The following is a 24,090-nucleotide window of genomic DNA, read 5'->3' on the forward strand; positions in this document are numbered from 1 at the left end:
AGCACACCAGTGACCATAAGTAAAATAACAGGATACTCTTTTCTCTGGGTATGCTTTAAGAGGAAAGGAAATCCCAGTGCCATCAGTCCCTCATTCATTTAACCAACCATCTGTCATGTCTGTGAACATTTCCCCGCCTAACTAACAAACTTACTGCCTGACTAACTAACTAACATAATAGTTGTATCATAGTTAAATAAAGGTTACTAACAACAAACCAACCTACCAGCTAACTCATTAAGTAAATTTAAGCTTTTGTATCATGTACTGTGTCAAGTTGTTTTCTTTGCTCATACCTGAGCAACTACCTAAAACATCATAGTGTATTGTAGTTAAAGGGATGTTCTCTTTGAAATTAATTTTTGATGTTTTAGCTTACCTCAAGGGCATCCAAGATGTAGGTGTCTTTGTTTCCACAGTGTTTCGAATTTTGTTATTTTTAGGTCAAACCGTTGTTGTCTGTCAGTCATATAATGGAAGTGGGGATCTATGGGGATCTCCTAAAAGAGCATATACAGAGAAGTCCAAATTAAACATGATTTAATGACTCGTAAATGTAAGTACACATTGATGGCCTTTGTGTGAGAAAACGAACAGTATTAATATCGTTTTTACCTCTTGTGACCACAGACATGTCCAACTGATCTGAAGGTACGGGCTCTTCGGTCTGCCCATGCGCCGGAACTGATCTCTTGCACATTTACGTCAATCATTGTTTACACATAGATTTCGGAAGTTTTACCTTTCACCGTGAAGATCTAAACATATTTAGATATATCAAAATCGTCTTCCTTTGCGATTTCTTGTATATCTAAATATGTTTAGATCTTCACAGTTTATTTAAATTAATAAATTAATTTCAAAGTGAACTATCCCTTTAAATAAAGGCTAGCCTACTATCCAACTAATTAACTGAGACATTCGTTTATTGTAGTTAAATAAAGGTTACCATATATCAATGAACGAACTAACTAACAACTACAGGGGTTGGACAATGAAACACTTGAGATTTTAGACCACTTTAGTGTTGGCTCGATACCACAATTTTTGGGATGTTGAGGGAGATTCACCTGCTTTATCCATTTTGTTCCTCTATGTTGCCACATTTGACGGTTTCGTGGCAGTTTGGGTAGGACACAACCTAGCGGTGAACTTCGTAACAGCAGCGCATCAAGTACCGAAATGAGCAAAATCATATCATAATAGGGTTTTAAATAAAATATATAATGTTATTTTCACTGTATCGGTATATTGTGCAACCCTAACCACAATAAAGTATTAGCCTTCTTTTGCTGCCAAACAGCATAAATTCGTCTTGGGAATGACAAATACAAGTCCTGCACAGTGGCCAGAAGGATTTTAAGCCATTCCTCTTCCAGAACATTGGCCATGTCACTATGTGATGCTGGTGGAGGAAAAGGTTGTCTGACTTGCTCCTCCAAAATCCAAAATAAGGGGATCAAATATACGCCATGAAAGATGTTCAACTTGCTGTGTGCATTATCATTACCCCTTCAGGATACAATGTTTAAACCATTAGGTGCACCGTGGCATGCCCATCAAGTTCTACCTCCATGCTTTGCGAACGCAACAGTCCTGTGCTATTGCTCTGCTAATTCAACCTTCAAACACTGCTCTCATGGAATGTAAAACCACCAGGCTGCACATATATGGGCTTCAAACCTCCAACACTTCGTTGGCCGGTGTTTCAGTTTCATTGTACAAGCCCTGTATATACGTCTGTGCTATTCTATGTATATTCCCACTACTAATATTTTGGGGTTAAAACTTAAAAGGCAATGTAGCACCTTTGTCACTTTGACACATTAACCTCCTGATGCTTATTTTTCCGTTTTAACTCTACAGACTGAAATCATCTCAAAATGGACCATCAGGACCACATGAATTCTGGACCGGTGGGTGACTCTCAGCACTCTCCTGGGAACAACATAGCATCTGGTGTAGCCAACATGACCATCAATGACGGACATCAAGGAGACTTGAAGAACGGGACAGCAGCACATATGGGACCAGGTGACGGACCAGTGAAAGGTCTGTATAAAGAGGGAAGAAATACTGTGGTTACTAACTGTACGATATAGAAGAAAAAAAAATTAAAGTCTGAAAATCCCCTTTTCCCCCACAAAGCACAGAAGAGCTGAGTGATACTCATGGCAGTGTGTTTCTCACTTATGTCTCGTCTCATATTGAGAAACCCGACACATACGCTGACAGTGACAACCACTCAGCAATGTGTTGGTTTCAAATGTCTGTGAAGACATTCATTCATTCAGGTCAATTGCAAAATGTCATGTAGAATTTATTTGTTGGACTTTATTTTCCATTTGTTGAATGATGATTAAGATCACAATCACAACTTTAGAGAGAGAGTTTACACGGTGATTGTGCGTTTTCTAGACCTGGGAAAAGTCAGAGAAATTAATAAAATCTTAAAAAAAACATGGACAAATTGTGGAAATATCTATATAATCTAGCTAACTTCTAGTATTTTGTTGGCAAAAAATTGCTCTGTCTATGCATTTGCTATGATTAAAACAATAATAATAAATAATATCCTGTAATTATGAATGAATGAAAAAGTCATGGAGAAATCAAGAAAATGTATTTGCTAAAAAGTTGTGAAAACCACCTGGAAGATGCATGGATAAATGATGAGATGTCTTCAAATGTTGGAAAACAAAGTTTATCTACAAATAGCTTCTATAAGACACGTGTCCTGCCCGAATTGTCTGTTCACAATAGTGAAGAATTTAAATTTGTGCTTATAATATCGATTGTAGATTAGTTCTTTCTATGTTTCTTACGTTGTATAGTTGGATGAGGCTCAGATGTGAGGAAATAGGTCATATTTTATAACTGTCTTACTACCTGCTTTGGATTGTTCTGGCACAACTGACAAAGCTTTCAGCAAGCCCCAGGCTCCCTCACAGAACACAAACGAAACCTTATCAACCAGCAACCTAAAATTCCAGCTCAATTGTGCTGGCAGAAGTCAGTGAGGCAGAATGTCTCGAAAATAATCAATTCGGTAAAATAAAGTTGGGAAAATAATACAACACTGACTTTTAGAGAGTTAGTTTGCCCCTTACAAAATTATGTTTTGGAAGTTATAGCTCTCATCTCAAGAGCGTACTAACAGATGCATCAAGGTCCTGTTTCATCCTTTCCCTAGATGACTAGAAGAGCATAAGGGAGATTGACTACCCTAAATATAATTTTTGCTTTGTTTGCCATCTCAACCACCTCAGTCCTCTGCTGTCCAATCTAAAAGTTCACCGCTGACTCTGTCTCATAGAGGAGACACATGAACCAACACCTGAAGTGAGAGCCCAAAAGCCTGTTTTAGAAGACTCCGAACCCAAGCCCTCGTTTCATAAAGATTTGACTTGGAGTATGATCGTCCAATTTAAACTACAATTGTGCCGCTCTACTATACTGCCTGTTACTCACCTTTATAAGGCTGGTTCATTTGATCCCAAACTTGCTTTTACACTACTGATTCAACCATTCACTTTTGATTTCCCAAGAAAATACTACTAAATTGTACTAATCAAAAAATTATAATTCTGTATAATTGTTATTGGAATTATTAATGTAATAACTGGCACATAAATGTTTTCTTTTGGTAATAAAAGCCAGCCTCTAATATTTCCCCATCAACAGTGGACAAATGAGAGATCTAGGTAGATTTATCATCCACACCTACCAATTTTCCCCATTTTTTTCTCTCTAAATTCTCTCAATTGCACATCAAGGTTCTCACAGTCATGGAAAACCTGGGAAAAATCTGAGAATTTGGAAGTTATTTTTATGCTTGGAAATGTTATGGAAATGTAATAAAACTTCAAATGTCATAGAAATTAGATATAGTAAAAATCCATTTCTGTGATTATGCAATGAATGGAGGCTCAGAGAGCTAAATCCTCCGTTGAGCCACATTCAAATCTCAGGCCATTTTTTGTTGTCTTTTTAGATACTGACATGCATATGACGTACATCATATGTAATCATAATGAACAACAGAAAAAGTAATGGAAAAACAGTGCTTTTGCTTTTGCTTTTCCAAAAACCAGGGCTTATTAACATTGCCAACAGAACAGTGACAATTCCATTGACTTTTTGGTCCAGCAATAAATCTGGATCCTCTCAGGAATGACCTTGCCATGCTTTTAGAAGCTTTTTTGAAACTTGTTGAGTTGATTTGCTGATGTAAAGCAGCACTGAAAAAAAAATAAAAAATAAAAAAAATCACTGAAAGCTAATTGCATGCCTTCAATGCTGTAAAATGCTGCTGCAACAGGAAGTAATGTTCCCAAGCAACAACTAACTCTTTAAAGGATTCAAGGCCAGTAAAAGCCCAGAATATTTGTCAAAGAGCAATTAGGCAGGTCTACTTTACCCTACCTTTTTGCATAAGAGAATAATGTCAGTTCTGGGTAGGGCGAGTAGTACTACACTAAATAGTAGTGCCCAGAACATCCATTTGTTAAATGAGTAAATAAGAAAAGAGCTCAAACCGCTAATGGCTTAGATGCATGTACCTGTCTGATGACATGACCTGGGCATGATATAGGATGTAATAATAATAATAATAATAATAATAATAATAATTATTATTATTATTATTATTAAACCACAAGTAATTTTAGCTCTAATTATTGTTGTTAATATTGTACATTTGGAAGTGCTAATATATATCTGTCCTAAACACTTCACTGTCATTTGCTGTTTTAAGGCACCAAACCAAGACACTAAGACTCACATAACAGTACTTCTCACAAAAGAGAGACATAATATGTGAATTTCATAGTACACTATATTTGCTTTAAATTTCCTTAATTGCAATATATGACTTAAGTTAAAATTACAGAAAAATAACATTCAGCCAAATGGTCCCAAGAAAAACAGGTCTTCCTCTGCCATTACGTAGGGCATTATTACCTCACAAAAGTTCAAGGTCTGAGTAAATGGACTACTTTCATCATTTATCTCCCAAGGCCACAAACACATCGATCTTGTCAGAGAAATAGCTGTCTAGTTGATAAAAAAGCCATTAAGATAGCATCACATATGTTGTATGCTATGGTTCTGTGAAGTTGGGAGTGATGTAAATGGATTAGACTACCATTAGCCATCAGCTGAATATTTCATGTTAGAGAACATGTTGCTGATATTTGCAGTACTGCTGGAATGGGTCTGCAACTTTAATTGCTATAAAGTTCACTTAACATGCTTCTTATGAACTGCCAGAGAGATCAAATATCAATCAAGTCATACATAATGTAGACTCTTCCCCATTTATTTATTTTATTTGATAGACTCATTTTACTTAAATTTATAGGGTAAGGGTTAAACGAATGAAAACATTTTGCTTTGTTTCCTGTGATTTATAGGTTGATGAGCATTGTGCTTGTCTGCCAGCCGCTTCAATTCACAATTGACCTATGGCTAAGCCACACCCTCAAACGCGATGAGCCAATCAAAGTGCGCTGCTAAATCAATACACTCGGACATTCTCTGCTTCCACGTCCATTGAAATGTATTGCAGTTAGTCAGTTTTCTTTCGTTTTTTTTTTTTTGTTGTCAAAAATGGTCAAACTCTTGCATGGGGTACTTGCAACTCCGACACTAGATTCCCGAGAGGCTGGGCGACGGTGTGTATTTTTTTACCCTTTCCCAAGCCAAATCCCAACCGAGATAAGTGTCTGCTCTGGATTAACCACAACACCAACTAAACGTGGATAAATTAAACAAGGATGTCTACATCGGTTCTAAGTTAAGTCAACAACGTATTTGAACATTATCTTTAATCTCTATCTCCAAATCTCTAACATAACGTTAGCCTAACATTAGAAAAAGTTAATGTTAGTTTCTAGCTGCGTTGTACATCATGTTACTTAGCTTCATTAACGCATCTTTAGATAACCGAGATAACAAATGTTAACAATGTTGTGCTGAACGATGTAAATACTGAAGCACCAAACGGTGATGGCAACAATATGCGGTTTATCACGTTTACACTGTGACCTGTACATTTTTGCCTGGAGCTGAAGCTTTTCATCGACCTTCTCAACAATCAAATTAATAATATAACCCTCCAATGCACACCTAAGGCCCTTTAGGTGACTTAGAGGTGATATATAATCTTTCTGTCTCCAAAAATCACCAATTGCCTCCTGTGAAATGACTCCTACTGTATCAGTTGCCAAACTTGCCATAGCGCCCGTGCCCGAATGTTGACTGTTTGTCCGAGTGAGTGGGGCGTGGCTAAGCCGTAGGTCAATTCAGCATGTTTAGAAGACAATATATTTGTTGAATTTCTTGTAATAGGAAATCTACCTAACTGGACAAAATAATCCCAGTTTTGCTGTAAATGTTCTTCTTATCTCATATGTTCTTTTAACTTGTTTCCATGTGATTTCACAATTTCGACTGTTCAGGAGGGACAGCAGGAGCTGGAGAAGGTATGGTGGGCTCTCCACCCCCTTTTCCACCTGCAGTGTAAAAAAGTTCAGTGGATTTACATGCAAACAATATGCTCGTGACAACCACAGATTCATTCTTTCACTGCATATGAGATCTCAATGGGAACCACTTCTATATATATTGGCTCTATATTGCAACACTGTATCTGAGAAAATGAAAAGTCTGAAAATAATGAGACTTTCAAATACAGCGATAATTGAATGCATTAAAATGTATTTAAATGCATTCAGAGCACAATGCTTTTACTGCTCAGATCAGATACAAAGTTCCCATCAGTGTATTAAATGATACTTGCAAATCGACAATTCACTGACTCATTGCTTCATTGGCCATTTTGCTACCAGTCATCAATGCTTTACACACTGAAGCTCACAGAGATGTTGTGGGTCATTGTGAATATTGTGGTCTGATTGGCCAGGCGATATTTATGCTTTTGGTTTTGATGGTTTTTGTTGTGATTGAGTGAGTGAAGAGGCACTTTTATAGGAAATTGACCCCTCATTTTACCAACCACATAGTTACCCATTTTTTGGTACAATCCATGTTGCATCATACTGCTTGTTAATTTAGATTAACAAGCATGGTGTAAAAGTGCCTTTAACTCAAAGTTTAGTGTGTAAAATTAGATTTTTGGACTGTTTAACTTTTGTCATGAAAACAGAAACTTGTCTTTTGTGTTGTGTTCGGGCTCCTTACGTGGTTCTGTGCTTTTAGTTCCTTTCAGTTCCTTGATTCCTTTTCTTTCTCTGCTTCTAATGTTGACTGTAAGAGAGAGGGTGGTTGAGTGTTGCTAATTCTGCAGTGTTGTCTGTGGCTGTTCCTATCATTCTGCCCTCATGTTATCAGAAGAGTTAACACCCGGAAGTCCGCCAGAGAGTGGCCGGAGCAGTGCGGCATCAGTGGATGGGGATGGAGAGCAGGAGAATGGGGAAAGAGAGAGCTCTGTCAGCCCACGGGAATCACCAATGTCCCCACATCCATTGCCAACAACCCTTGCTCATGGTTTGGGTTCAGGAATCACAGGCGTTGACAGCCAGTTGATAAGGAGTCCATCGGATAAGATCTCCGACCATCATAGTCCCAGTGGATCTGAGGAGGAGGAGAAAGAAGAGAATGAAAAAGAAAAGTCCGAGAGATTTTCTGGTTCTTTCGGTGTGGAAGAAGCACCTATAAGTGCTATCAACATGAAAGAGGATAAAGAAGAGGACAAAGAGGATGTTAGTGACAAAGAAGAGGAAGAAACGGGAGTTTCCTTGGTGCACAGTTCTGTGACCCCGGACTTGACAACCCAGAAAGATTACAGTGAACATGAAATCCCTACTCATCTTCCCATGACCCCAGAGGAAGCTAAAAAACGTGGCCTATCGTTTGACTACACAGAACCTCAGGATCCCAATCATCAGAGTGGTCCTGTGGGCTGGGAGTGCAGCTCTGACAAAACGCCGCCGGAAAGCAAGAGCCCAGACTCATGCAGGGCAGATCCAGGTTCACCTCTTTCTCTCAGTGCTGCCGCCGACCCTACCCAAGAGGAATCATCTCTTACAGACTTCCAAACGGATGCTCGGGAAGAAGAGGAAGTAGAGTTGCCAGAGCCAGAACATGAAGAAGATGAGACCACTGTTCCTCCTGTTTCCCAAGAAGATGCTGCACCCAAGATGGAGCCTAAGCCAGAGGAACATAGAGAACCTAAAGAAGTAAAAGAGATCAAGAAGGAGAATTACTTGGAGACAAGCAATAATGATCCCATTGATATGGTCCAGTCTGTTGCCTCACCAGACTCTATTGCCAAACCTGAACCTGATGCTGCCAAAACTGAAGATGCTACAAAGCCCAGTGCCCAAGTAATGCCCACAAAAGCACCAAGCAAAGCAGATCCTGTCAAAAAAACGAAGAAACCCATCACTACAGCCGCTGCCACTCCTTCCCCCAAATCTGCTCCTAAACTTCAGAAAACCCCCTCTAAAGATGCTGCTCCGGCCAGAAAAGCAAGTGTCCCATCCAAAGGTCTGTTTTCCGTTCTGTTCCTCAAAACCCCACACAAATATTTTTATTTCTCCCTTCCTTCTCTTTTTTTATAGTAGATTAGAATTAGGCAGCACCCTTTCTTATAAGCGCACACAACAAAAAAAGAATGTGTTCGGTTGTAGAAATGGGCTGCTTGTAGCCACAAAATCTCTCTCTCTCTCTTGATCCTTTGTGCCCTGTGTGTCTATCTCTTCTCATTCCCTCTCTGTGTGTGGTCAGTGTTATTCCGCTTTTGTCTGTGACTAACTGCATCGATTGACTGTTATTGCTGGCACAGTTTTCACCTGTCCCTCTGTATTGCATGCCACCTGTGCATGATGTGTGTTGAATGTATCACTCACAGAACTGTGCATTACCTTTGTGGGCCTACTCCTTTCCAAGATGTCCATTTTATTAAACAACCAATTGGAGGCCCATGCTGATGGGGTTGACTATAACACATACTGAAAGGAGAAGGTCAGCATTTGCTGCTGGGTTCAAGACAAACGTCCTCTAAATGTCTCCCACAGCTGTGTGGATATCTCCTAGAAAAAGATCAGACAAGCTCAAAAATGTGAAACATTTATTGTTGCAAATCATCTTAAGGCAATCTTTTGGCGCTGAGCAATCTAAGTTTGGTGCATGCAAGGCAACACTATTTTGATATTTATGAATCATTCTGCACTTCTCCACAATTTTTGTCTTTATTTTAGCTATCTACCTTTTTTAAAAACTCTGTAAATTTAGAACTAAACCAATAAATAAACAAGTAAATACATAAATAAAATATGTAAATAAAATAATAACTTTTTTTTATATTATGATGACATTGTAATATTTGCAACTGATCTTCTGTCGTGTATTAACTTATAAATTGAATTATAATTGGATTTCTTTATAATTGGATTTACCTATGGTTATTTAATCAGCTTGAGCAACTGTGGAGAAGGTATCAATTTATGTGTTGATTTTTGTTGTGCAAAGGTAAAAGAAAATGAGATGTGCATTCATTATCATGTCAACAACAATGCCAGCTCTGATGGTGCATTTTATTTAGACAGCTTCATAGCTTAAACCCTAAGCTAAAACTTTAACACTACTCTTTTGGCTGCCTTGCAAGCACCGCAATTTACTCCAGGAAAAGAAAATCTACTGTTGTTTCCCTGTACAAGGTTAAAATATCCTTAATTCTTTGCATTTTTCAATAATAAAACAAGGTCCTGTACAAATTAATACATGCCAAAAAAGGTCCCTGCAATTTTGTCATAATTTTCCTCACCCTCCTGTTATACCAAATTCATGTGACTGTGTTCAAGGAATATCTTCACATCTCCAATAGACTATTTACCATAGCAAACAGATAAAATAAAGAACCAGACAAGTTCACATTATTAACGAATCATTAATTTTTTTGTGTGTGAACTGGATCAGTTAATTTAAAATATGAATCGGAGATCACAACTAAAAAAATCCCCCCCATGACCTCTGATAAAAATAAAAAAATAAAAATCCACCAAAAATGTAAGATTTGAATTATATTTTAGTCTGTTTCTAGAAAGCTCTAGAATGGCTTCAGAAAACTTGGAATATACTGTGTTTTACAGAAGAAATAAACTTTTTCAGGATGGGAACAACATGAGGGCGAGTAAACAATGACATCATTTTCATTTGAATGTTTATCATAAACAAACATAAAAACTGAAACACATGAATCTGTGCTTCTGGAAACAGGACTCTCAACATCTGATATATCACATTGAGTACTGATGTAAAAACACATCAACAACAACTTTCCTTCTTTGATCCAAGTAGATCGACATCTTGATTTCAGGCAACTTACACCATAAATGTATGAGCTTGCACTTACTGTTCCTTCCTTTCTTACAGCCAAGGCTGGAGTTGGGGCAACTCCTGAAAAAAAGGTACAGTCATCACGGGTGATATTATGGTTTGTCGGAAAAACAGCTCTAAGTCTGTAGACAGAATAGTTAAAATACACCAATACTGCGAGGAGTCATTGTTTCATAAGTTAATTTGTATTTACACTTAATTTCCTTTAAATTTCTAAAAACTAAATCATCTTCAATTTTAGTTTATCATTTTTGTTTTATTTTTAAATGCATTTTAGATTTTTTTTAAGTTAACTTACTGAATGCTTTTTACCCTTGTTTTACTTTTTATTTTTATCTCAATCACACTCTCAAACAAAAAAACATAAGATACCCACCACAACCCTGCATGCAAAAGCTAGACCAACTTCTTCCCCCCAAAGAGGGTCTTCAGTCTCAGGCAGCCCCAGCAAAAAGCCCTCAGCCTCCTCAACTCCACCATGTCGCTTTAGCAGTCAAGGCTCTGTAAAAACACCCAACAGCCCAGAGTTCAGGGCCACGGTGAGTACTTCCGCCCATCCCTAAACATCGGCCAAGAGCTTTTATTCTGCAAGAAAAAGCCTATACCAGTTGGGTTGTTTATGTACATTTACAACATTAAGGTCCAACAACACAAGCCGATTCAATTTACAACACCTGAGACACTTTCACAATGTCAACATCCTTTTTACCAGAACAGAAAGAAAAGTTAATGAATGTATTTTACTGTCATGCTTTGGTGTATTATTGCATTTGAATTGTGATATAAAAAGTAAGAGATTTACTATTAGCCGATTCTTGCTTTAATTGTCCATATTTAGGCTGGAGATGCCAAGACGAAGACTGTGGGTGCCAAACCCCAAGGAGTTGCCATCAAAATGTCTGGTAAGGGATATTTAGATGCATCTTTCAAGGTCCCCAACTTTAAATGTTGGTGACTCAACATTTAATTCCCCTTACTGACAGTTTGAGAGGGAAACCAAAAAATGTTATTATGTGAGCTAAGCACTTTCAATTTATAACTAATGTAGCTTTTTTTAAGGCATTCTCCCATGGCATAAGCCCAATCCACATTTAGTACAGCTGTATGCAAACAAAAGTGCACTAATTATAAATTCATAAGCAAGTATATGTGGGTCAGTGTATTCACTGCATGGCAAACTGCAAAAGTCAGCTCACTTTCCCATCATTTCTTTGTGCACCACTTAAGGGAAATAAGGTCTTCATTTACTCACCCTTATGTTTTTTCAAACCTGTATGATTTTCTTTCTTCTGTTGAACACAAATATATATATATACAGTATATATAAAATGTTGGTAACCAGACAGTTGACGGTAGCCATTCCCATAGTATTTTTTCTTTCTTACTATAAAATTCAACGGCTACATCAACTGTCTGGTTACCAACATTCTTCAAAATATTGGAAACAATGTAAGTGAGAGTAAATGATCACATAACTAACCCTTTAATAACTCGTGTTCATGAAGTACAGAATATTTTCCTATTAGAAATGGGTTGGGGAAACCCCAAGGGAATGATTCTCTATTTATAGAGCATTTATGTGACTGATTTGTACCACTTTGATTTGTGAAATACAGCTGCTTCACGGATGGAGCAGCGAAGGACAGGGCCAGGGTCCATTGAAAGAGGTGAAAAAGCCAATCAAAGGTTTTACTGTAAAATACTGTTGGTCCCGCCAAAAATCTGCACTGCTGAAATAATAAAAAAAAAAACCTCCACAAACCTTAATTCCACATGGGTTCATTTTTATTTATAAGACCCTTCTCGGCCACTCACCTCCTTACTTGAATCACCTGCTGCGGCCAAAGCCGGTCACATACAACTCCCGGTCCTCACTTCGTCTTCAACTCTGCATTTAGTCTAGCTTCTTTTCAATCTGTTGTCGCTCGCAACTGGAATGCTCTGCAAAATATTCTCAAACTAGATACACTAATTTTAATTTCATTGTTTAAAACTATTATATCATCGTTGTTCATGGACACATGCAGTTTCTTCTCTACATAATCATTTTGTGTTGTCTACTGTGTTGTTTTTAAATTGATGTAATTGTTAACCTGTATTTATTTCTAATGTACTGTATTTATTTTAGCCCCATTTCCTTTCCCTAAGTGGCCGGGAAAGGAAATTGGACTATAATAAATACAGTACATTACTGCTAATATAAATAAGAACTTGTTCTTAATGACTTACAGTACCTGTAAAATAAAAAAATAATAATAAAAAAATAAAATAATGAAAGCTATTACATATTAACATTCCAAAGAAAATCTGGAAGTTGAAAACTTTTCCTTTAGGTTAATTAACTACAGAGTAAAAAAAAAAAAAAAAAAAATCAGAAGAGCAAAAACAGAAGAAAATATTTTGGTCTTGTTGTTTTCCACCATCAGCTGACTCGCCTAAAACCCCAGACCGTAGTGGTTGCAGCAGCCCGGCCAGTCGGTCCTCCACCCCTGGACAGCAGGTGAAGAAAGTAGCGGTGGTGCGCACCCCTCCAAAATCACCTGGTTCATTGAGATCTCGTGCCCCGATCGCTCCTGTTGCACCTATGCCTGACCTGAAAAACGTCAAGTCCAAGATCGGCTCCACTGAGAACATCAAACACCAACCTGGAGGCGGGAAGGTAAATTTATCTTGCATGTTTGACAACATGTTTTTTTACTGTTAAAATCAATTATCTGGAAGGTAAAACAAAAGCAGCTGGTTGGGACGCATATAGTGTGGAATTAAAAGACTGAATTGGAAGTAGGCCAATCATCACAGATATTTGAGAGGAAATATTTAATGTATATTCTAGTATCTTCTAGAAAATACTTGACTGAAAATCCAATAAGGCTCATCCATGTTGGGGAAAGTTGATTGCAAATTGAAAGAACATCAACAGAGAAGAAAACTGGTCCTATCTAAATAGATTTAACATTTTGGATACATTTCTGTCTGGTTTCAGATGTTTCCATCTGCATTATTGAAGTTCACAAATGATATTCTTGTATAGTGGTCTGCCCCAAACTGCATTATCCCATCAGGCTGTTAACAGGATTAAGAAAAAGGGATCTTATTTCCCCAGTTTTGGTATCGCCATACTGGCTCCGGGTGAAATTCAGGGTGGATTTTAAAATTTTGTTAAAAGTTTGTTTACAGGGCACTATTTGGTCTCGCACCCAAATATATTAGTGACCGTTTACTTCCTTAATGTCCAACTATAGCATTCAGGTCTTCTGACCAACTGCTATCGACGGTTCCTTTGCCGTTATAAATCGGCAAAAAGGGTGATCGTGCCTTTTCGTTGAAGGGTCCGAAATTTTGGAATAGTTTTTCTTTTCATGTGAGGTCATCTTCATCGCTAGCCATTTTTAAGTCTTCTTTAAAACCATATCTGTTTTCTTTGGCTTTTGAATAGATCGTGAAATGGGTTTTTCAAGCTGATAGAATGCATAATGTTGTATTTAAATGCGTTTATTTATTCTTGCTTGATCTGTAAAGCACTTTCTGGTCAACTTCTGTTGTTTTTAAATGTGCTATAAAAATAAAGGTTGACTTGACTTTTCCAGGTGGATATTGTTCATAAGAAGATCGACTTGTCTAATGTTCAGTCTAGATGTGGATCCAAAGACAATATCAAGCATATTCCTGGAGGTGGTAATGTGAGTAAACTGGTAGGGTTAGAACTCGATCAGACAAATAGTGTAGTTAGAAGCCGTTAACACTAGATATAGTTGTAAAATAATGTGGAAAATGATAAAGAGAAGAAAAAACAAATATAGCATTATATTTCAGCTGCGTTTCTGATTGAAAATAGGCCTCTCCGCAGACAAAATGTATATGATATAGCCTGTAAAATGATTTGTAAATTTGAACAGTTCCCTCAGGGTATTGCTCAATTGCTGTTTAAATTACATGAGATATTCTACTTGATCTGTTTTGAACTGATCATAAATTAGCGATTTGAACACCTCGAGCTTTGACTATGACTGCTGTACATTTCTAGCAGTTTAAAGTATGTTAATCTCTCAGACAGTTCTGCACATTCAATGCTAATTTTCACCTCTTGTAACTAATGAAACTTTGACACAAATACCCATTACACAGTCAAAGCTTTTAAGTAGCTCTCCATCAACAAGTCAAGCATTATCTTCCAGACACTCACACTGTCAAAAAGACAGTGTTAATTGTTTCTATTTTTAAACTGTTAGAATAAATTAGATTAAGAGATTAGACAAAAGACTATTTTTAAAATTGTACTACAAAGCCTAGACATTCACAATTACAATATATATATCTTGTTTTGATCATGTCTGCAAAAGGTCACTACTAAAATAAACCATTACAATGTGAACATCAGACTCTGATGGCTTTAGCTATGAGCTTTGCTTTTAGAAGCCAGAGTTTCATGAAGGTTTATCTAGTTCAGGGCTGCAGCATTCCTTCACAGGCAATGCATTTGGTTCTTTTCGGTTCCTTCATGTGATGCACCTGGATTGCTGACTAGTGTTGCTGCATTGCAGATGTTTGCAGTTTGCATGCATGGTGAAGATTGTTAGTGGTCTCAGGTAGTCAGGTATACAGAATAAACTCCAAGGGATATGGATCTTAACTTGACTGCTTGAATCTGAGCATGTGCGTTACAGTGCTTGCAAAGCATATTCAAATCCCCCATTTCTACTCACACTTTTTTTGCAATTCTTTTTGACTTAAGGACTTAATCATTTCATCCTTGGGTATGCTACTTTTCTTTTTTCCCTCTCAGGATCATTTTACCAAAAATGTTGTTTTCTTGCCTTACAAGCACTGGAATTGCCTTCAGATGTAAATGTAGTTATATCTGAATTTTGTCTTCAATCAGATATAACATGTTTTTGCATTACGTCCTCTTCCCTCTGTAACTCTATGAGTGATGCATACATTGAGTGAATCTCTTTTCTGACTCGGCAAGTCTGCATCTGGGACAGAGGGGACATTTTTTTCAGTTTTGAACCTTACACATTTTTACATCTGATCATGAAAAGACCAAGTGTAAATGCCCTCAATGACGCTTTCAGATAGAAAGTAATCACCACATTTTGTGGTGGCCTTCTTCTCTGTCCCATGAACCCTGCTGATGTGATTGACAACTATTTTCCTACTCTATATCATCAGCTCCTCAGGTGCCTGAGCATGCGGTTCATTCCCTCCTAAATTGTTCTGGTTGATAACTGACTCTTATATGTTTCTCATGCTTCAGGTTCAGATAGTGCACAAAAAGATCGACCTAAGCAACGTCCAAGCAAAGTGCGGCTCCAAGGACAACATTCGTCACAAACCGGGTATGATTTCAGTCAGATTAGGGGTGTCACGACTCGCGATATTGACGATATCTGTGATAATTAAAAAATAATATCATTATAGTGTTAATTACGGGTGTTACAATATTTCAAATTAAACATATTTCAGCTGTTAACTGGTGATGCCTTTCTATGTTTTACATCCCTCTGGGCTTTTAGTCCAAAACTGTGCTCATTCAGATAAAAACATGTGAATTATTGTATGTTTTCTTAAAATATCTTTAGAGAGCAGTATTTTTACTATTTTTACCCAAAATAGGACGATGTGAGCATTATGGAGCGCTAAACTCTCACATGCAATTATGTGTCAACCATACTCGACTTTGGAGGGTGCCCTCGTGCAGAAAGTCCACAAGTGAGACCAATTAGAGGAATAAAATTTAGGACAATCAGAGACAATTTATAAAGAGACATGCCACTTCCTAAATTCTCAATACAACTTTATAGGGAAAACTTGTAACACCAAAGATGCCGGTTGTATGCACATGCCCCGCCCCTCCCATTGGAAAGCCAATCGTCTGCTTTTAACAGTCAAGTCGGGAAACATTTAAGCCTATCGTCTGGTTCGACTGACGCCGAGAACCCTTGCGCATGCGTAGTAAAAGTATAACCTGTGGGGAGAAGGGCATTTTAAACCTATAAATAAACCTATACATTTTGGGGCAAAGTCGTCAAACTTTTTCAGCGATTTTTTATCATATTTTACTGCTGTTTCTATACAGTTTTTATGTCCCTGTGACCAGTGAAAGTGCAGTTCTGACTCTCTGCACATTCATTTAGATAGGAGCCTGGTCTTGTTAGTCCGAAATAGCTGCCCGGAGGCGTTGCCAAGATGGTGGCCGAGTGGCACGACTTGCCTAAAAGGACTTTGGGACAATCCAGGAAATCCATAATGTGGACAAAGATATTGTAGCAGAATAAAATTCAGATTTTTTAAAAGAGAATTTACACACCATGCAACAGTATTATGGTTTATCTGTGTTCTTTAATACATCTTTGTTATTTTCATAAGGATAATGTATAGTTATAATGCAATGCCAATCGACATAACTTTTATCACTGTATAGAATACTATAAAATATCATTTCTTTTCAATTTCAATTTGACTAATAGCATTATTATTTGTTTCAAGATTTCTACAGATGTTTTACACTTGTATCTGTATTTTAGGAGGTGGAAATGTGGAGATCAAATCTGAGAAGTTGGATTTCAAAGCCCAGTCAAAGGTTGGATCTCTGGAGAACATTGGACATGTTCCTCGCGGTGGACAGAAAAGGGTATGCTCTTGACTTTATTAAGCGCAATAAGTCTCAAAGTAGTCACAAATGTGCAATAATGTGTTGAATTATTTGTACTATAGATGTAGAATTAATTCACAATAATATTACAATGCATAAGACAATGTTTCATGATGCAGTTTGACTTTTATCTGCACTACTCAGTTGAAAATCTCCTTCATGTTAGATCTTGCTATGGTCAGCATGCTTTCTCCTGTTTGGCAGACTTCAATGTACTTCTTTTGCACAGATTTTTGCCAACTTCTTTGAGTTGCCCTTTAGATTAACTGTTTTTAATAAAAATGCAAGGTTACAGAACGCAAGGTTGCAAAAGCACCTAATCTATTATTAGCAACTGTTATTTATTATTATCCCATGGCCCATTATCTATTTAAATGTTTATTTCATCCAAAATGTAACATTCTGTCATCATTTACTTAACCTCACGTTATTCCAAACCTGCATGACTTTGTCTTCTGTGGAACACAAAAGGAGACATTTATCCCAATGTTCTGGCTGCTCTACTCCATTTAATGAACATAAATGGGGCCTGTTGGGCTTCAAAAGCAGCCAAACACGCAGAATTACTCCTTGTGTGTTCCAAAGAGAGAAAAATCACATGATATAACAGTGAGGAAATTAGGGGTGTCCATGGTTAACCGGTTAACCGATTAACCGTTTAAAATTCCATAACCGAGTGAAACCTTTTTGCTCGGTTAAGTGGCGTCAATACATATTTGCACAAAACTTTTGCGTTTTTTTTCTCTTCTGATTGTCGATAAAAAAAATATTGCGAAATGACAGCGTTTCTATTAACGGTGTTATGCGACTAAAACATTTTTTTTTTCCTTTCGCGATAAGCCATTCCAAAAATGATGGCAACAGACGTTGGTATATCACAGCCACCGCACTAGACATTATTATTATTTATGGAAGGAGACGTGGTGTGTCATCCAAGCATTAATGGCAGGGAAAGTCGCAGAGTTTCTGTGTGTTTCTCCCTCATTTCTGCTCTGATGCGGTCTTGATTGTGGCATTTCTTCGAGGTTTTGTCTAATAGGCTATTCCTTGTATCTTTTATGAATTTTAAAAAAGAACTCTGCCTCGTAGATTATGTCCAAACGGTCTACTTTTGTGTTCATTCGTTTCCCCTTATTTAATCCGTTGGCCTAATTGCAAAATGAAAAATGAACGGTTGTTGTATTTTGTAAATAGCAAAGTTGAACACCAAAATGTTCATTTGAACTGTAGGCTTATACACCAAATGCTGTGCAAAAATATATAGGCTATATATAGGCTAAATATCGACGAATTTGCCCCTTAAACATTTGAAATATTTGACAAATTAATATGAAAAAAAAAAGATTTTACTGGTTTTCTGAGGCCAAATTAGAACCTGGAAATGATATTTTCCCCCGCAATGCTGAATGAGAAGAGCCGTAACCACAGCCTGCAGAAATGGGATTTATTAGTGATTTATAGGCTATAATAAATGTGTCTGATAATAAAATAATATAAAATAATGAGGCATTAATTAATTATTAATAAACTATTGTTTTCTAAATCATTTTCGGCTAAAAACAATTCTCCATCTCCGGATGCACATTTAGAGAGAAATTAATTAGCTACATAATTACATAGTCAGAAGATATTGGCCTTCGATTAGAATTTGTTCGTTTTAAATTGGACATTTAAAGCTTTAGCCTACAAAGGATATAACCCCTGTAGACTAAAGCTTTACATGTCCAATTTAAAATGAACAAATTAGAATGCGGTGGCTGTTTCAGTTCTCGCGCTTCAGTTCGCGGAGATCATGAAGCGCGCCTGAATGTTAAAGAACAACGTTTTCTTGTTATTGTGAGTTTACGCAAATAAATGTATTTGCGAATAATGCATTATTATTTTCTGTATGACCAGAAATGAAAGAGTATTTTAAGTTGTTTGTTTCCACTGAAAGAACTGCAAGTGTTCACATGGGCGTCTCGCAGCCATCAATGCGCGCTCCACACACACTGGATATGCGTCAAAAATATTGTGTTTATTTGTGCTTTGTTCCTTTTTTTGGATAAAGGCGTCTTCTACATAATATGCAGCCTAATAAAATGTTATAATAATGATGATTATTATTTTTTTTTGCGGACACGGAGTTAATGTGCTTATTTTCAATTGGCAATTTCAGTTTAAAGGGTGATGGAAACGCACCTACTTTAACTGCTCTGTACTTACCACTGCGTTTTATTTCTATAAATTAATTTCGTTTCAAATGGGGTCCAACCAGTTATTAAAAAGGTGTTAAAAATTAACTCTGTATCTCGAGGTTGCGGCGCGCACATGGTTAACCGAGTATTAACCGATAAGGGCCTCGGTTAACGGTCAATGAAAAACTTGAAAACGTGCAGCCCTAGAGGAAATGATGAACTGCTCCTTAATTGAAAATATTTGCAGCTTTACGAAAACTTACATCGTTAAATCTGAATTAATTTAGTCATCACAACACAAAATGAAGCCTATAAAAGGTATCGTTTGCATTAATATAGGTTCTAACGAATTACATATAGTTTTACATAATCAATGAATAAAGATGATTTTATATATGTAACAAATGAAATAAAAGTACAGCACAGAATCTACTGGATGATAAAAAAGCATCTGGGCATCTTGCTCTCCTTCATCTTCTCTCTCTACTGAACATATTTTCAGTCATTTTCAAGATCACTACACTTTCTAGTGCTCACTATTTTTCCATGCAGTAATTCTCTGCTTCGGTGTCTGTTTTTATCACACGTAACCTAAAACTGCTGGCTGAGTGCTGCTTTCATGTTCATCGTTTAGGAGTTCTGATCTAAGAACTATTTCCAGCAGATAAAAGTTAATGGTTACACTATTTCGATGGTCCACTTTAGACATTCTACTAACTATTCTACTAACTCTACTAACTTAGACATTCTAAGTAACTGCAACTACATGCCAACTAACTCTCATAGTAGACTGTCTGCTTTATATCTGCTAACTCTTTATTGTGATGCTCCTCCAACAGACATTGTACTGAATATAAGTAACTGCATGTACATGTCAACTTCTTCTCATTATAGTTAGTAGAATGTCTAAAGTGGACCATCAAAACAAAGTACCAAGTTAATAAGCCTTTATAAAATTATGGAACTGGTCTCAGATTAAACTTTTTCTAAAATTCATATATTGTCATATACTGTACGGAAGACAGCTCAGCACTCTTACTTGGAAATATTTAAGTAAATATAGTAAATATTAAGACAGCTTCATCCCTTCTCCCAGCATTCCCTGTGGTTTTTTTTATAGCGTGAGTGGTTTTTTTTGCTTCCATAACCTCATTTCATAAGTTGTATCCCAAGCCCTCAATAATTTGTTTTGTTTACCCATAACTCTGTGAACTGTAGAGTGAGAAGGGGAAGGAAGCAGAGCCGCAGGCCGCAAAAGCGTCCTCTAATGGGGATGCTGTTCACTCTAATGATGTGGACATGACCTTTGACCTTCCCTCCACTGAAGGGAACAGTCTGGTTTAAGTCAGAGAGCCTCAGTAAGTATATTATTAGAATTATGAAGTGTCAATTTAACTGACATGTCACCATTACATGGTCCTTCTGTGCTAGTGATAATTTCTTGAGCACTGTATTATTTCAGTTCAATTTTGCATTTACTTTTCAATCAATCATCATATTTTGGTACATTTCTGAAACCCTTTCATGTTATGGATGCAAAAGGCATATACACATCCTAATAAGAAGACTAGTGGTGCAGGTTTATATTAAATATAATAATTATACAAGACCGCTTACCATATTGCATCAAGTTGTCCAGGTACAGTCGGTCCACTAGAGGGCAGCCTTACAGTTTCAGCTGTCTCTGCAAACAAATTAACAGACAGACTAACTTTCATTAAGAGTTGTTTTTTCTTTTACTTTTAAAGAAAGTGATATCTTTATTCAGGATGGACACATTAACATTTATTCATTTAGCTGACGCTTTTATACAAAGCGACTTACAATTGCTATATATGTCAGAGGTTGTACGCCTCTGGAGCAACTAGGGGTTAAGTGTCTTGCTTAGGGACACATTGGTGTGACGTCTCACAGTGGATTCGAACCCGGGTCTCTCACACCAAAGGCATGTGTCTTATCCACTGCGCCATCACCACCCTGTCAAATTGATCAAATGGCATGTTATAAAAGATTTCTATTTCACATAAATGCTCTTTTTTTAAAGATCAAAGAATACTAACTTTGATTATAATAATAATAAATGTATTTTAAGCACTAAATCACCAGATCATATGACTCATAGGAATAATGACAGCTTTGCCATCACAGGAATAAATAAAATAGAAAACACCAATCTTAAATTGTAATGCGTTTACTGTATTTATTATCAAATATATTTTTTACCGACCACAAACAAGACACGTTAGCTTTATTTTATGTCATGCATGTTAATTGTTCATATCCATCCTACTTAATCCAAATTCTACCCTTCCTCCCATCAGATTGAGAGCCACAAGCTAAATTTCCGAGAGCAAGCCAAAGCGCGCACCGACCACGGCGCTGAGATCGTGTATCAGTCCCCCACCATTTCCGCGGACGGATCGCCCCGCCGCCTCAGCAATGTGTCTTCCTCCGGCAGCATCAACATGACCGACTCCCCACAACTGTCCACGCTAGCTGACCAGGTGTCGGCCTCCCTCGCTAAACAAGGCCTGTGAGCGGCGATTGACAAATCAACTGATTTTAAAAAAATGTACCTCCTTCAGTCCTTTCAAATAAGGTGCTTGTCGGATTTCTCCTAACTAAAGGTTGTCCCAGCAGCTCGTCTGCTTGTGAAATAATTTTTGCCTGTTGGCACAGAGGGACGGGTATTAATGTCATTGGCTTAATGTCATCAAAAGAAAAGAAAAAAAAATTCAATTTAAAAGGTGGTGTATTGATCCAAATGGTCATTTACAGCACTGAGTAGCCTGATGTGTTTCATTTAATGCCCCGTTTTTTGAAAGAAACAACAATGGCATTTGCTTTCAAAGTTGTATTTGCTTCGTTGCCTTATTGTGAATGTTTTTCTTTACCATAACTTATGCACTCCTGCTTTGACATGCAGCAGTAAGGAAGGCAAACACGCTACATGGTTTGGAGGGTGCGGTTAATGATAATGGCTGTGAGTTTGACAGGAAGTGAACATTTCAAACGCTCTTTGTTAAAACTTGAGGCAATTTGGCTGTAAAGGACACAAATTTAAGAACAATAGAGGCCTGCTATGTAATTATTTAAATACAATTGGTTAGAGGCCACTATAGTGCATGTTACAGTCATTCAAAGCGGTTAAATTCATTTTATAAAAGCGAAAATAAGATCAGTCTTATATCATGAATTGGAAATGTTGGTACCAGACTTTGCTTATTCTTCAAAACTACATACTTCACCTCAACATATTATCCAGGCCCATCTGTCCTGATGATGTGCACAGGAAGTTGCATCGCTGAAGGAAATCGTCTTGCTCGGCCTCTAGCGACTCTATTGACAGAAAAGAAAGCAAATGTCATATTACAAAATCATACAAAACGTTGAACTAAAAGCTGTACAGGGCTCAACAATAAGGATAATTTGAGGTTTTTTTTAACTATTTAAAGCAAATAATTGATGAATTACATGCAGTGCAAAACCGACGCATTATCTACTATTGCATTTTACTTAATTTTTCTTACAAAGGCAAAAAAAAAAAAATGATTATGATAAAAAAAAGATATGACACTGAATATAAGATGTGACAATTTCTTGAAATTCCATTCGCAGACGACCATGTCATCCTTATAGTTGAGCTCTGAAGTAGTTTTTTCCCTGCACAAGCACCATCTAACTGGAATCACTCGGTTTTTCATGACCCAATCCTCCCTGTATGGTAACTATCCTCTTATATTGGTGGATTTCAGCTTCTGTGTATAAAATGCTATTCCAAAGAATGTGTGAATGGACCAAGAGGATTTCAAATCACTCAAAATATCTGTGACAACATTCATTCCAGGAAATCTGGCATTGAGAACAGACAGCTGACAGTGCCTCCCCAGTGTCCATCAGCTACATTTCACAAAACTGGCAATGTTTTAAAGATTCTCTTTGGTTTAAGACAGATTCAGTCATTTACAGCGCACAGGGCCGATTCATTTGGTCTGAAATACGATGCAGGACATTTAAAACATAGCCAAGCTTCCCTCAGTATTAAAGCCTTCAAAACAAACCACAATGCTCACACGCTACACATTCCCAGCATGCAATAGACTTCATCCATGGTCTTTTTGAATATAGTAGCCACAGTCACCACATCCCTGTCCAGCTGTTTAGATAACTACCTTTACTAGACTTTAAAAGCGTTTAACTAGTCTTAAAACATGAAAAAAAAAAAAAAAAAACTGGAGGAAGATGAAAGGAACAAAGCTACCTGCTAAAATCCAGGTTTATGTTGCACTCTTTTTTTCTAATATTATTGTGTGGACGATGTAAAATGTTCGAATGATCTGTCACTAAGCTTTTTATTAAATATCTGCAGTGCATTGTAACTTTATGCTAATTTGAAAGTGAATGCACTGAATTGACAAGACATATTGAGCTGCCTCAAACTACATTACTCATTAAGATCTATATCTTGCATTTAAAATAAATATTCAAATAGGGGTAAATTTGCATTCAGAATCCAAGTAAAAGTCTTGCCTAGTGCCACATGACCCTGTGCTGCATCCTCTTAACAGCATGCTGCTAACATAAACCTGAGCATTTACACATGTGGGTTAAGCTGGAGAACAGACTTATCAGATGAAATGTTTAAAAATGGCACAGGATAATGCATTCTTGGTAATTCTAACCTTTAGATGTGTTTTCAAACGGTTCTGTAATCTGTTAACCAGTTCTGAGGTCTCTCTCTCTCCTCCGTTTCATTTCCCGCCTCTGCTCTTCTTATCGCATTCTCCATTCTAGCTTGACAGTTGTGACCGTCCTTATCGTAATGTGTTTTATTAATTGGTTTACACTGATACTCCTTGCTGTAAACGTGAATTTGGAAATAAAGGTCGTATTAAA

The 24,090-nt window shown here is 37.2% G+C and overlaps 1 protein-coding gene and 1 long non-coding RNA gene across 9 annotated transcripts in view; one reads left to right on the forward strand and one right to left on the reverse strand.

Moving 5' to 3' along the window:
* The window catches only part of LOC120489454 (uncharacterized), a 29,005-nt gene extending 27,134 nt beyond the window's left edge, over positions 1-1,871 (reverse strand). Inside the window, exon 1 of the long non-coding RNA XR_016155092.1 lies at positions 380-1,871. This is a non-coding gene — a long non-coding RNA (uncharacterized LOC120489454). The remainder of the gene's footprint in view (positions 1-379) is intronic.
* Positions 1,872-1,883: 12 nt separating this feature from the next.
* maptb (microtubule-associated protein tau b) lies at positions 1,884-22,532 on the forward strand. 8 transcript variants are annotated; one of them, XM_039686274.2, is made up of 12 exons: positions 1,884-2,052; positions 6,462-6,485; positions 7,354-8,511; positions 10,399-10,433; positions 10,731-10,901; positions 11,201-11,264; positions 11,979-12,029; positions 12,789-13,021; positions 15,620-15,701; positions 16,890-16,996; positions 20,413-20,552; positions 21,516-22,532. In XM_039686274.2, exons 1-11 carry the CDS (start codon positions 1,884-1,886, stop codon positions 20,536-20,538), a joined length of 2,220 nt encoding a protein of 739 aa, XP_039542208.2. In that variant the 3' UTR covers positions 20,539-20,552; positions 21,516-22,532. The 8 variants fall into 8 exon arrangements, with proteins under 8 accessions (XP_039542208.2, XP_039542205.2, XP_088984536.1 ...); XM_039686271.2 differs by lacking the exon at positions 20,413-20,552; XM_089128410.1 differs by lacking the exons at positions 6,462-6,485; positions 20,413-20,552 and adding an exon at positions 13,950-14,042.
* The last annotated feature ends 1,558 nt before the right edge of the window (positions 22,533-24,090 follow it).

Source organism: Pimephales promelas, chromosome 3 (assembly GCF_988280905.1).
Source record: "Pimephales promelas chromosome 3, fPimPro1.hap1.1, whole genome shotgun sequence".
Classification (NCBI taxonomy): domain Eukaryota; kingdom Metazoa; phylum Chordata; class Actinopteri; order Cypriniformes; family Leuciscidae; genus Pimephales; species Pimephales promelas.

Coding starts and splice junctions, on each gene's coding strand:
- maptb (XM_089128410.1), top strand. CDS start 1,884: ATGGACCATCAGGACCACATGAATTCTGGACCGGTGGGTGACTCTCAG. Junction 13,022..13,949: donor ACCAACCTGGAGGCGGGAAG/GTAAATTTATCT, acceptor TGACTTTTCCAG/GTGGATATTGTTCATAAGAA. Junction 15,702..16,889: donor CAACATTCGTCACAAACCGG/GTATGATTTCAG, acceptor TCTGTATTTTAG/GAGGTGGAAATGTGGAGATC.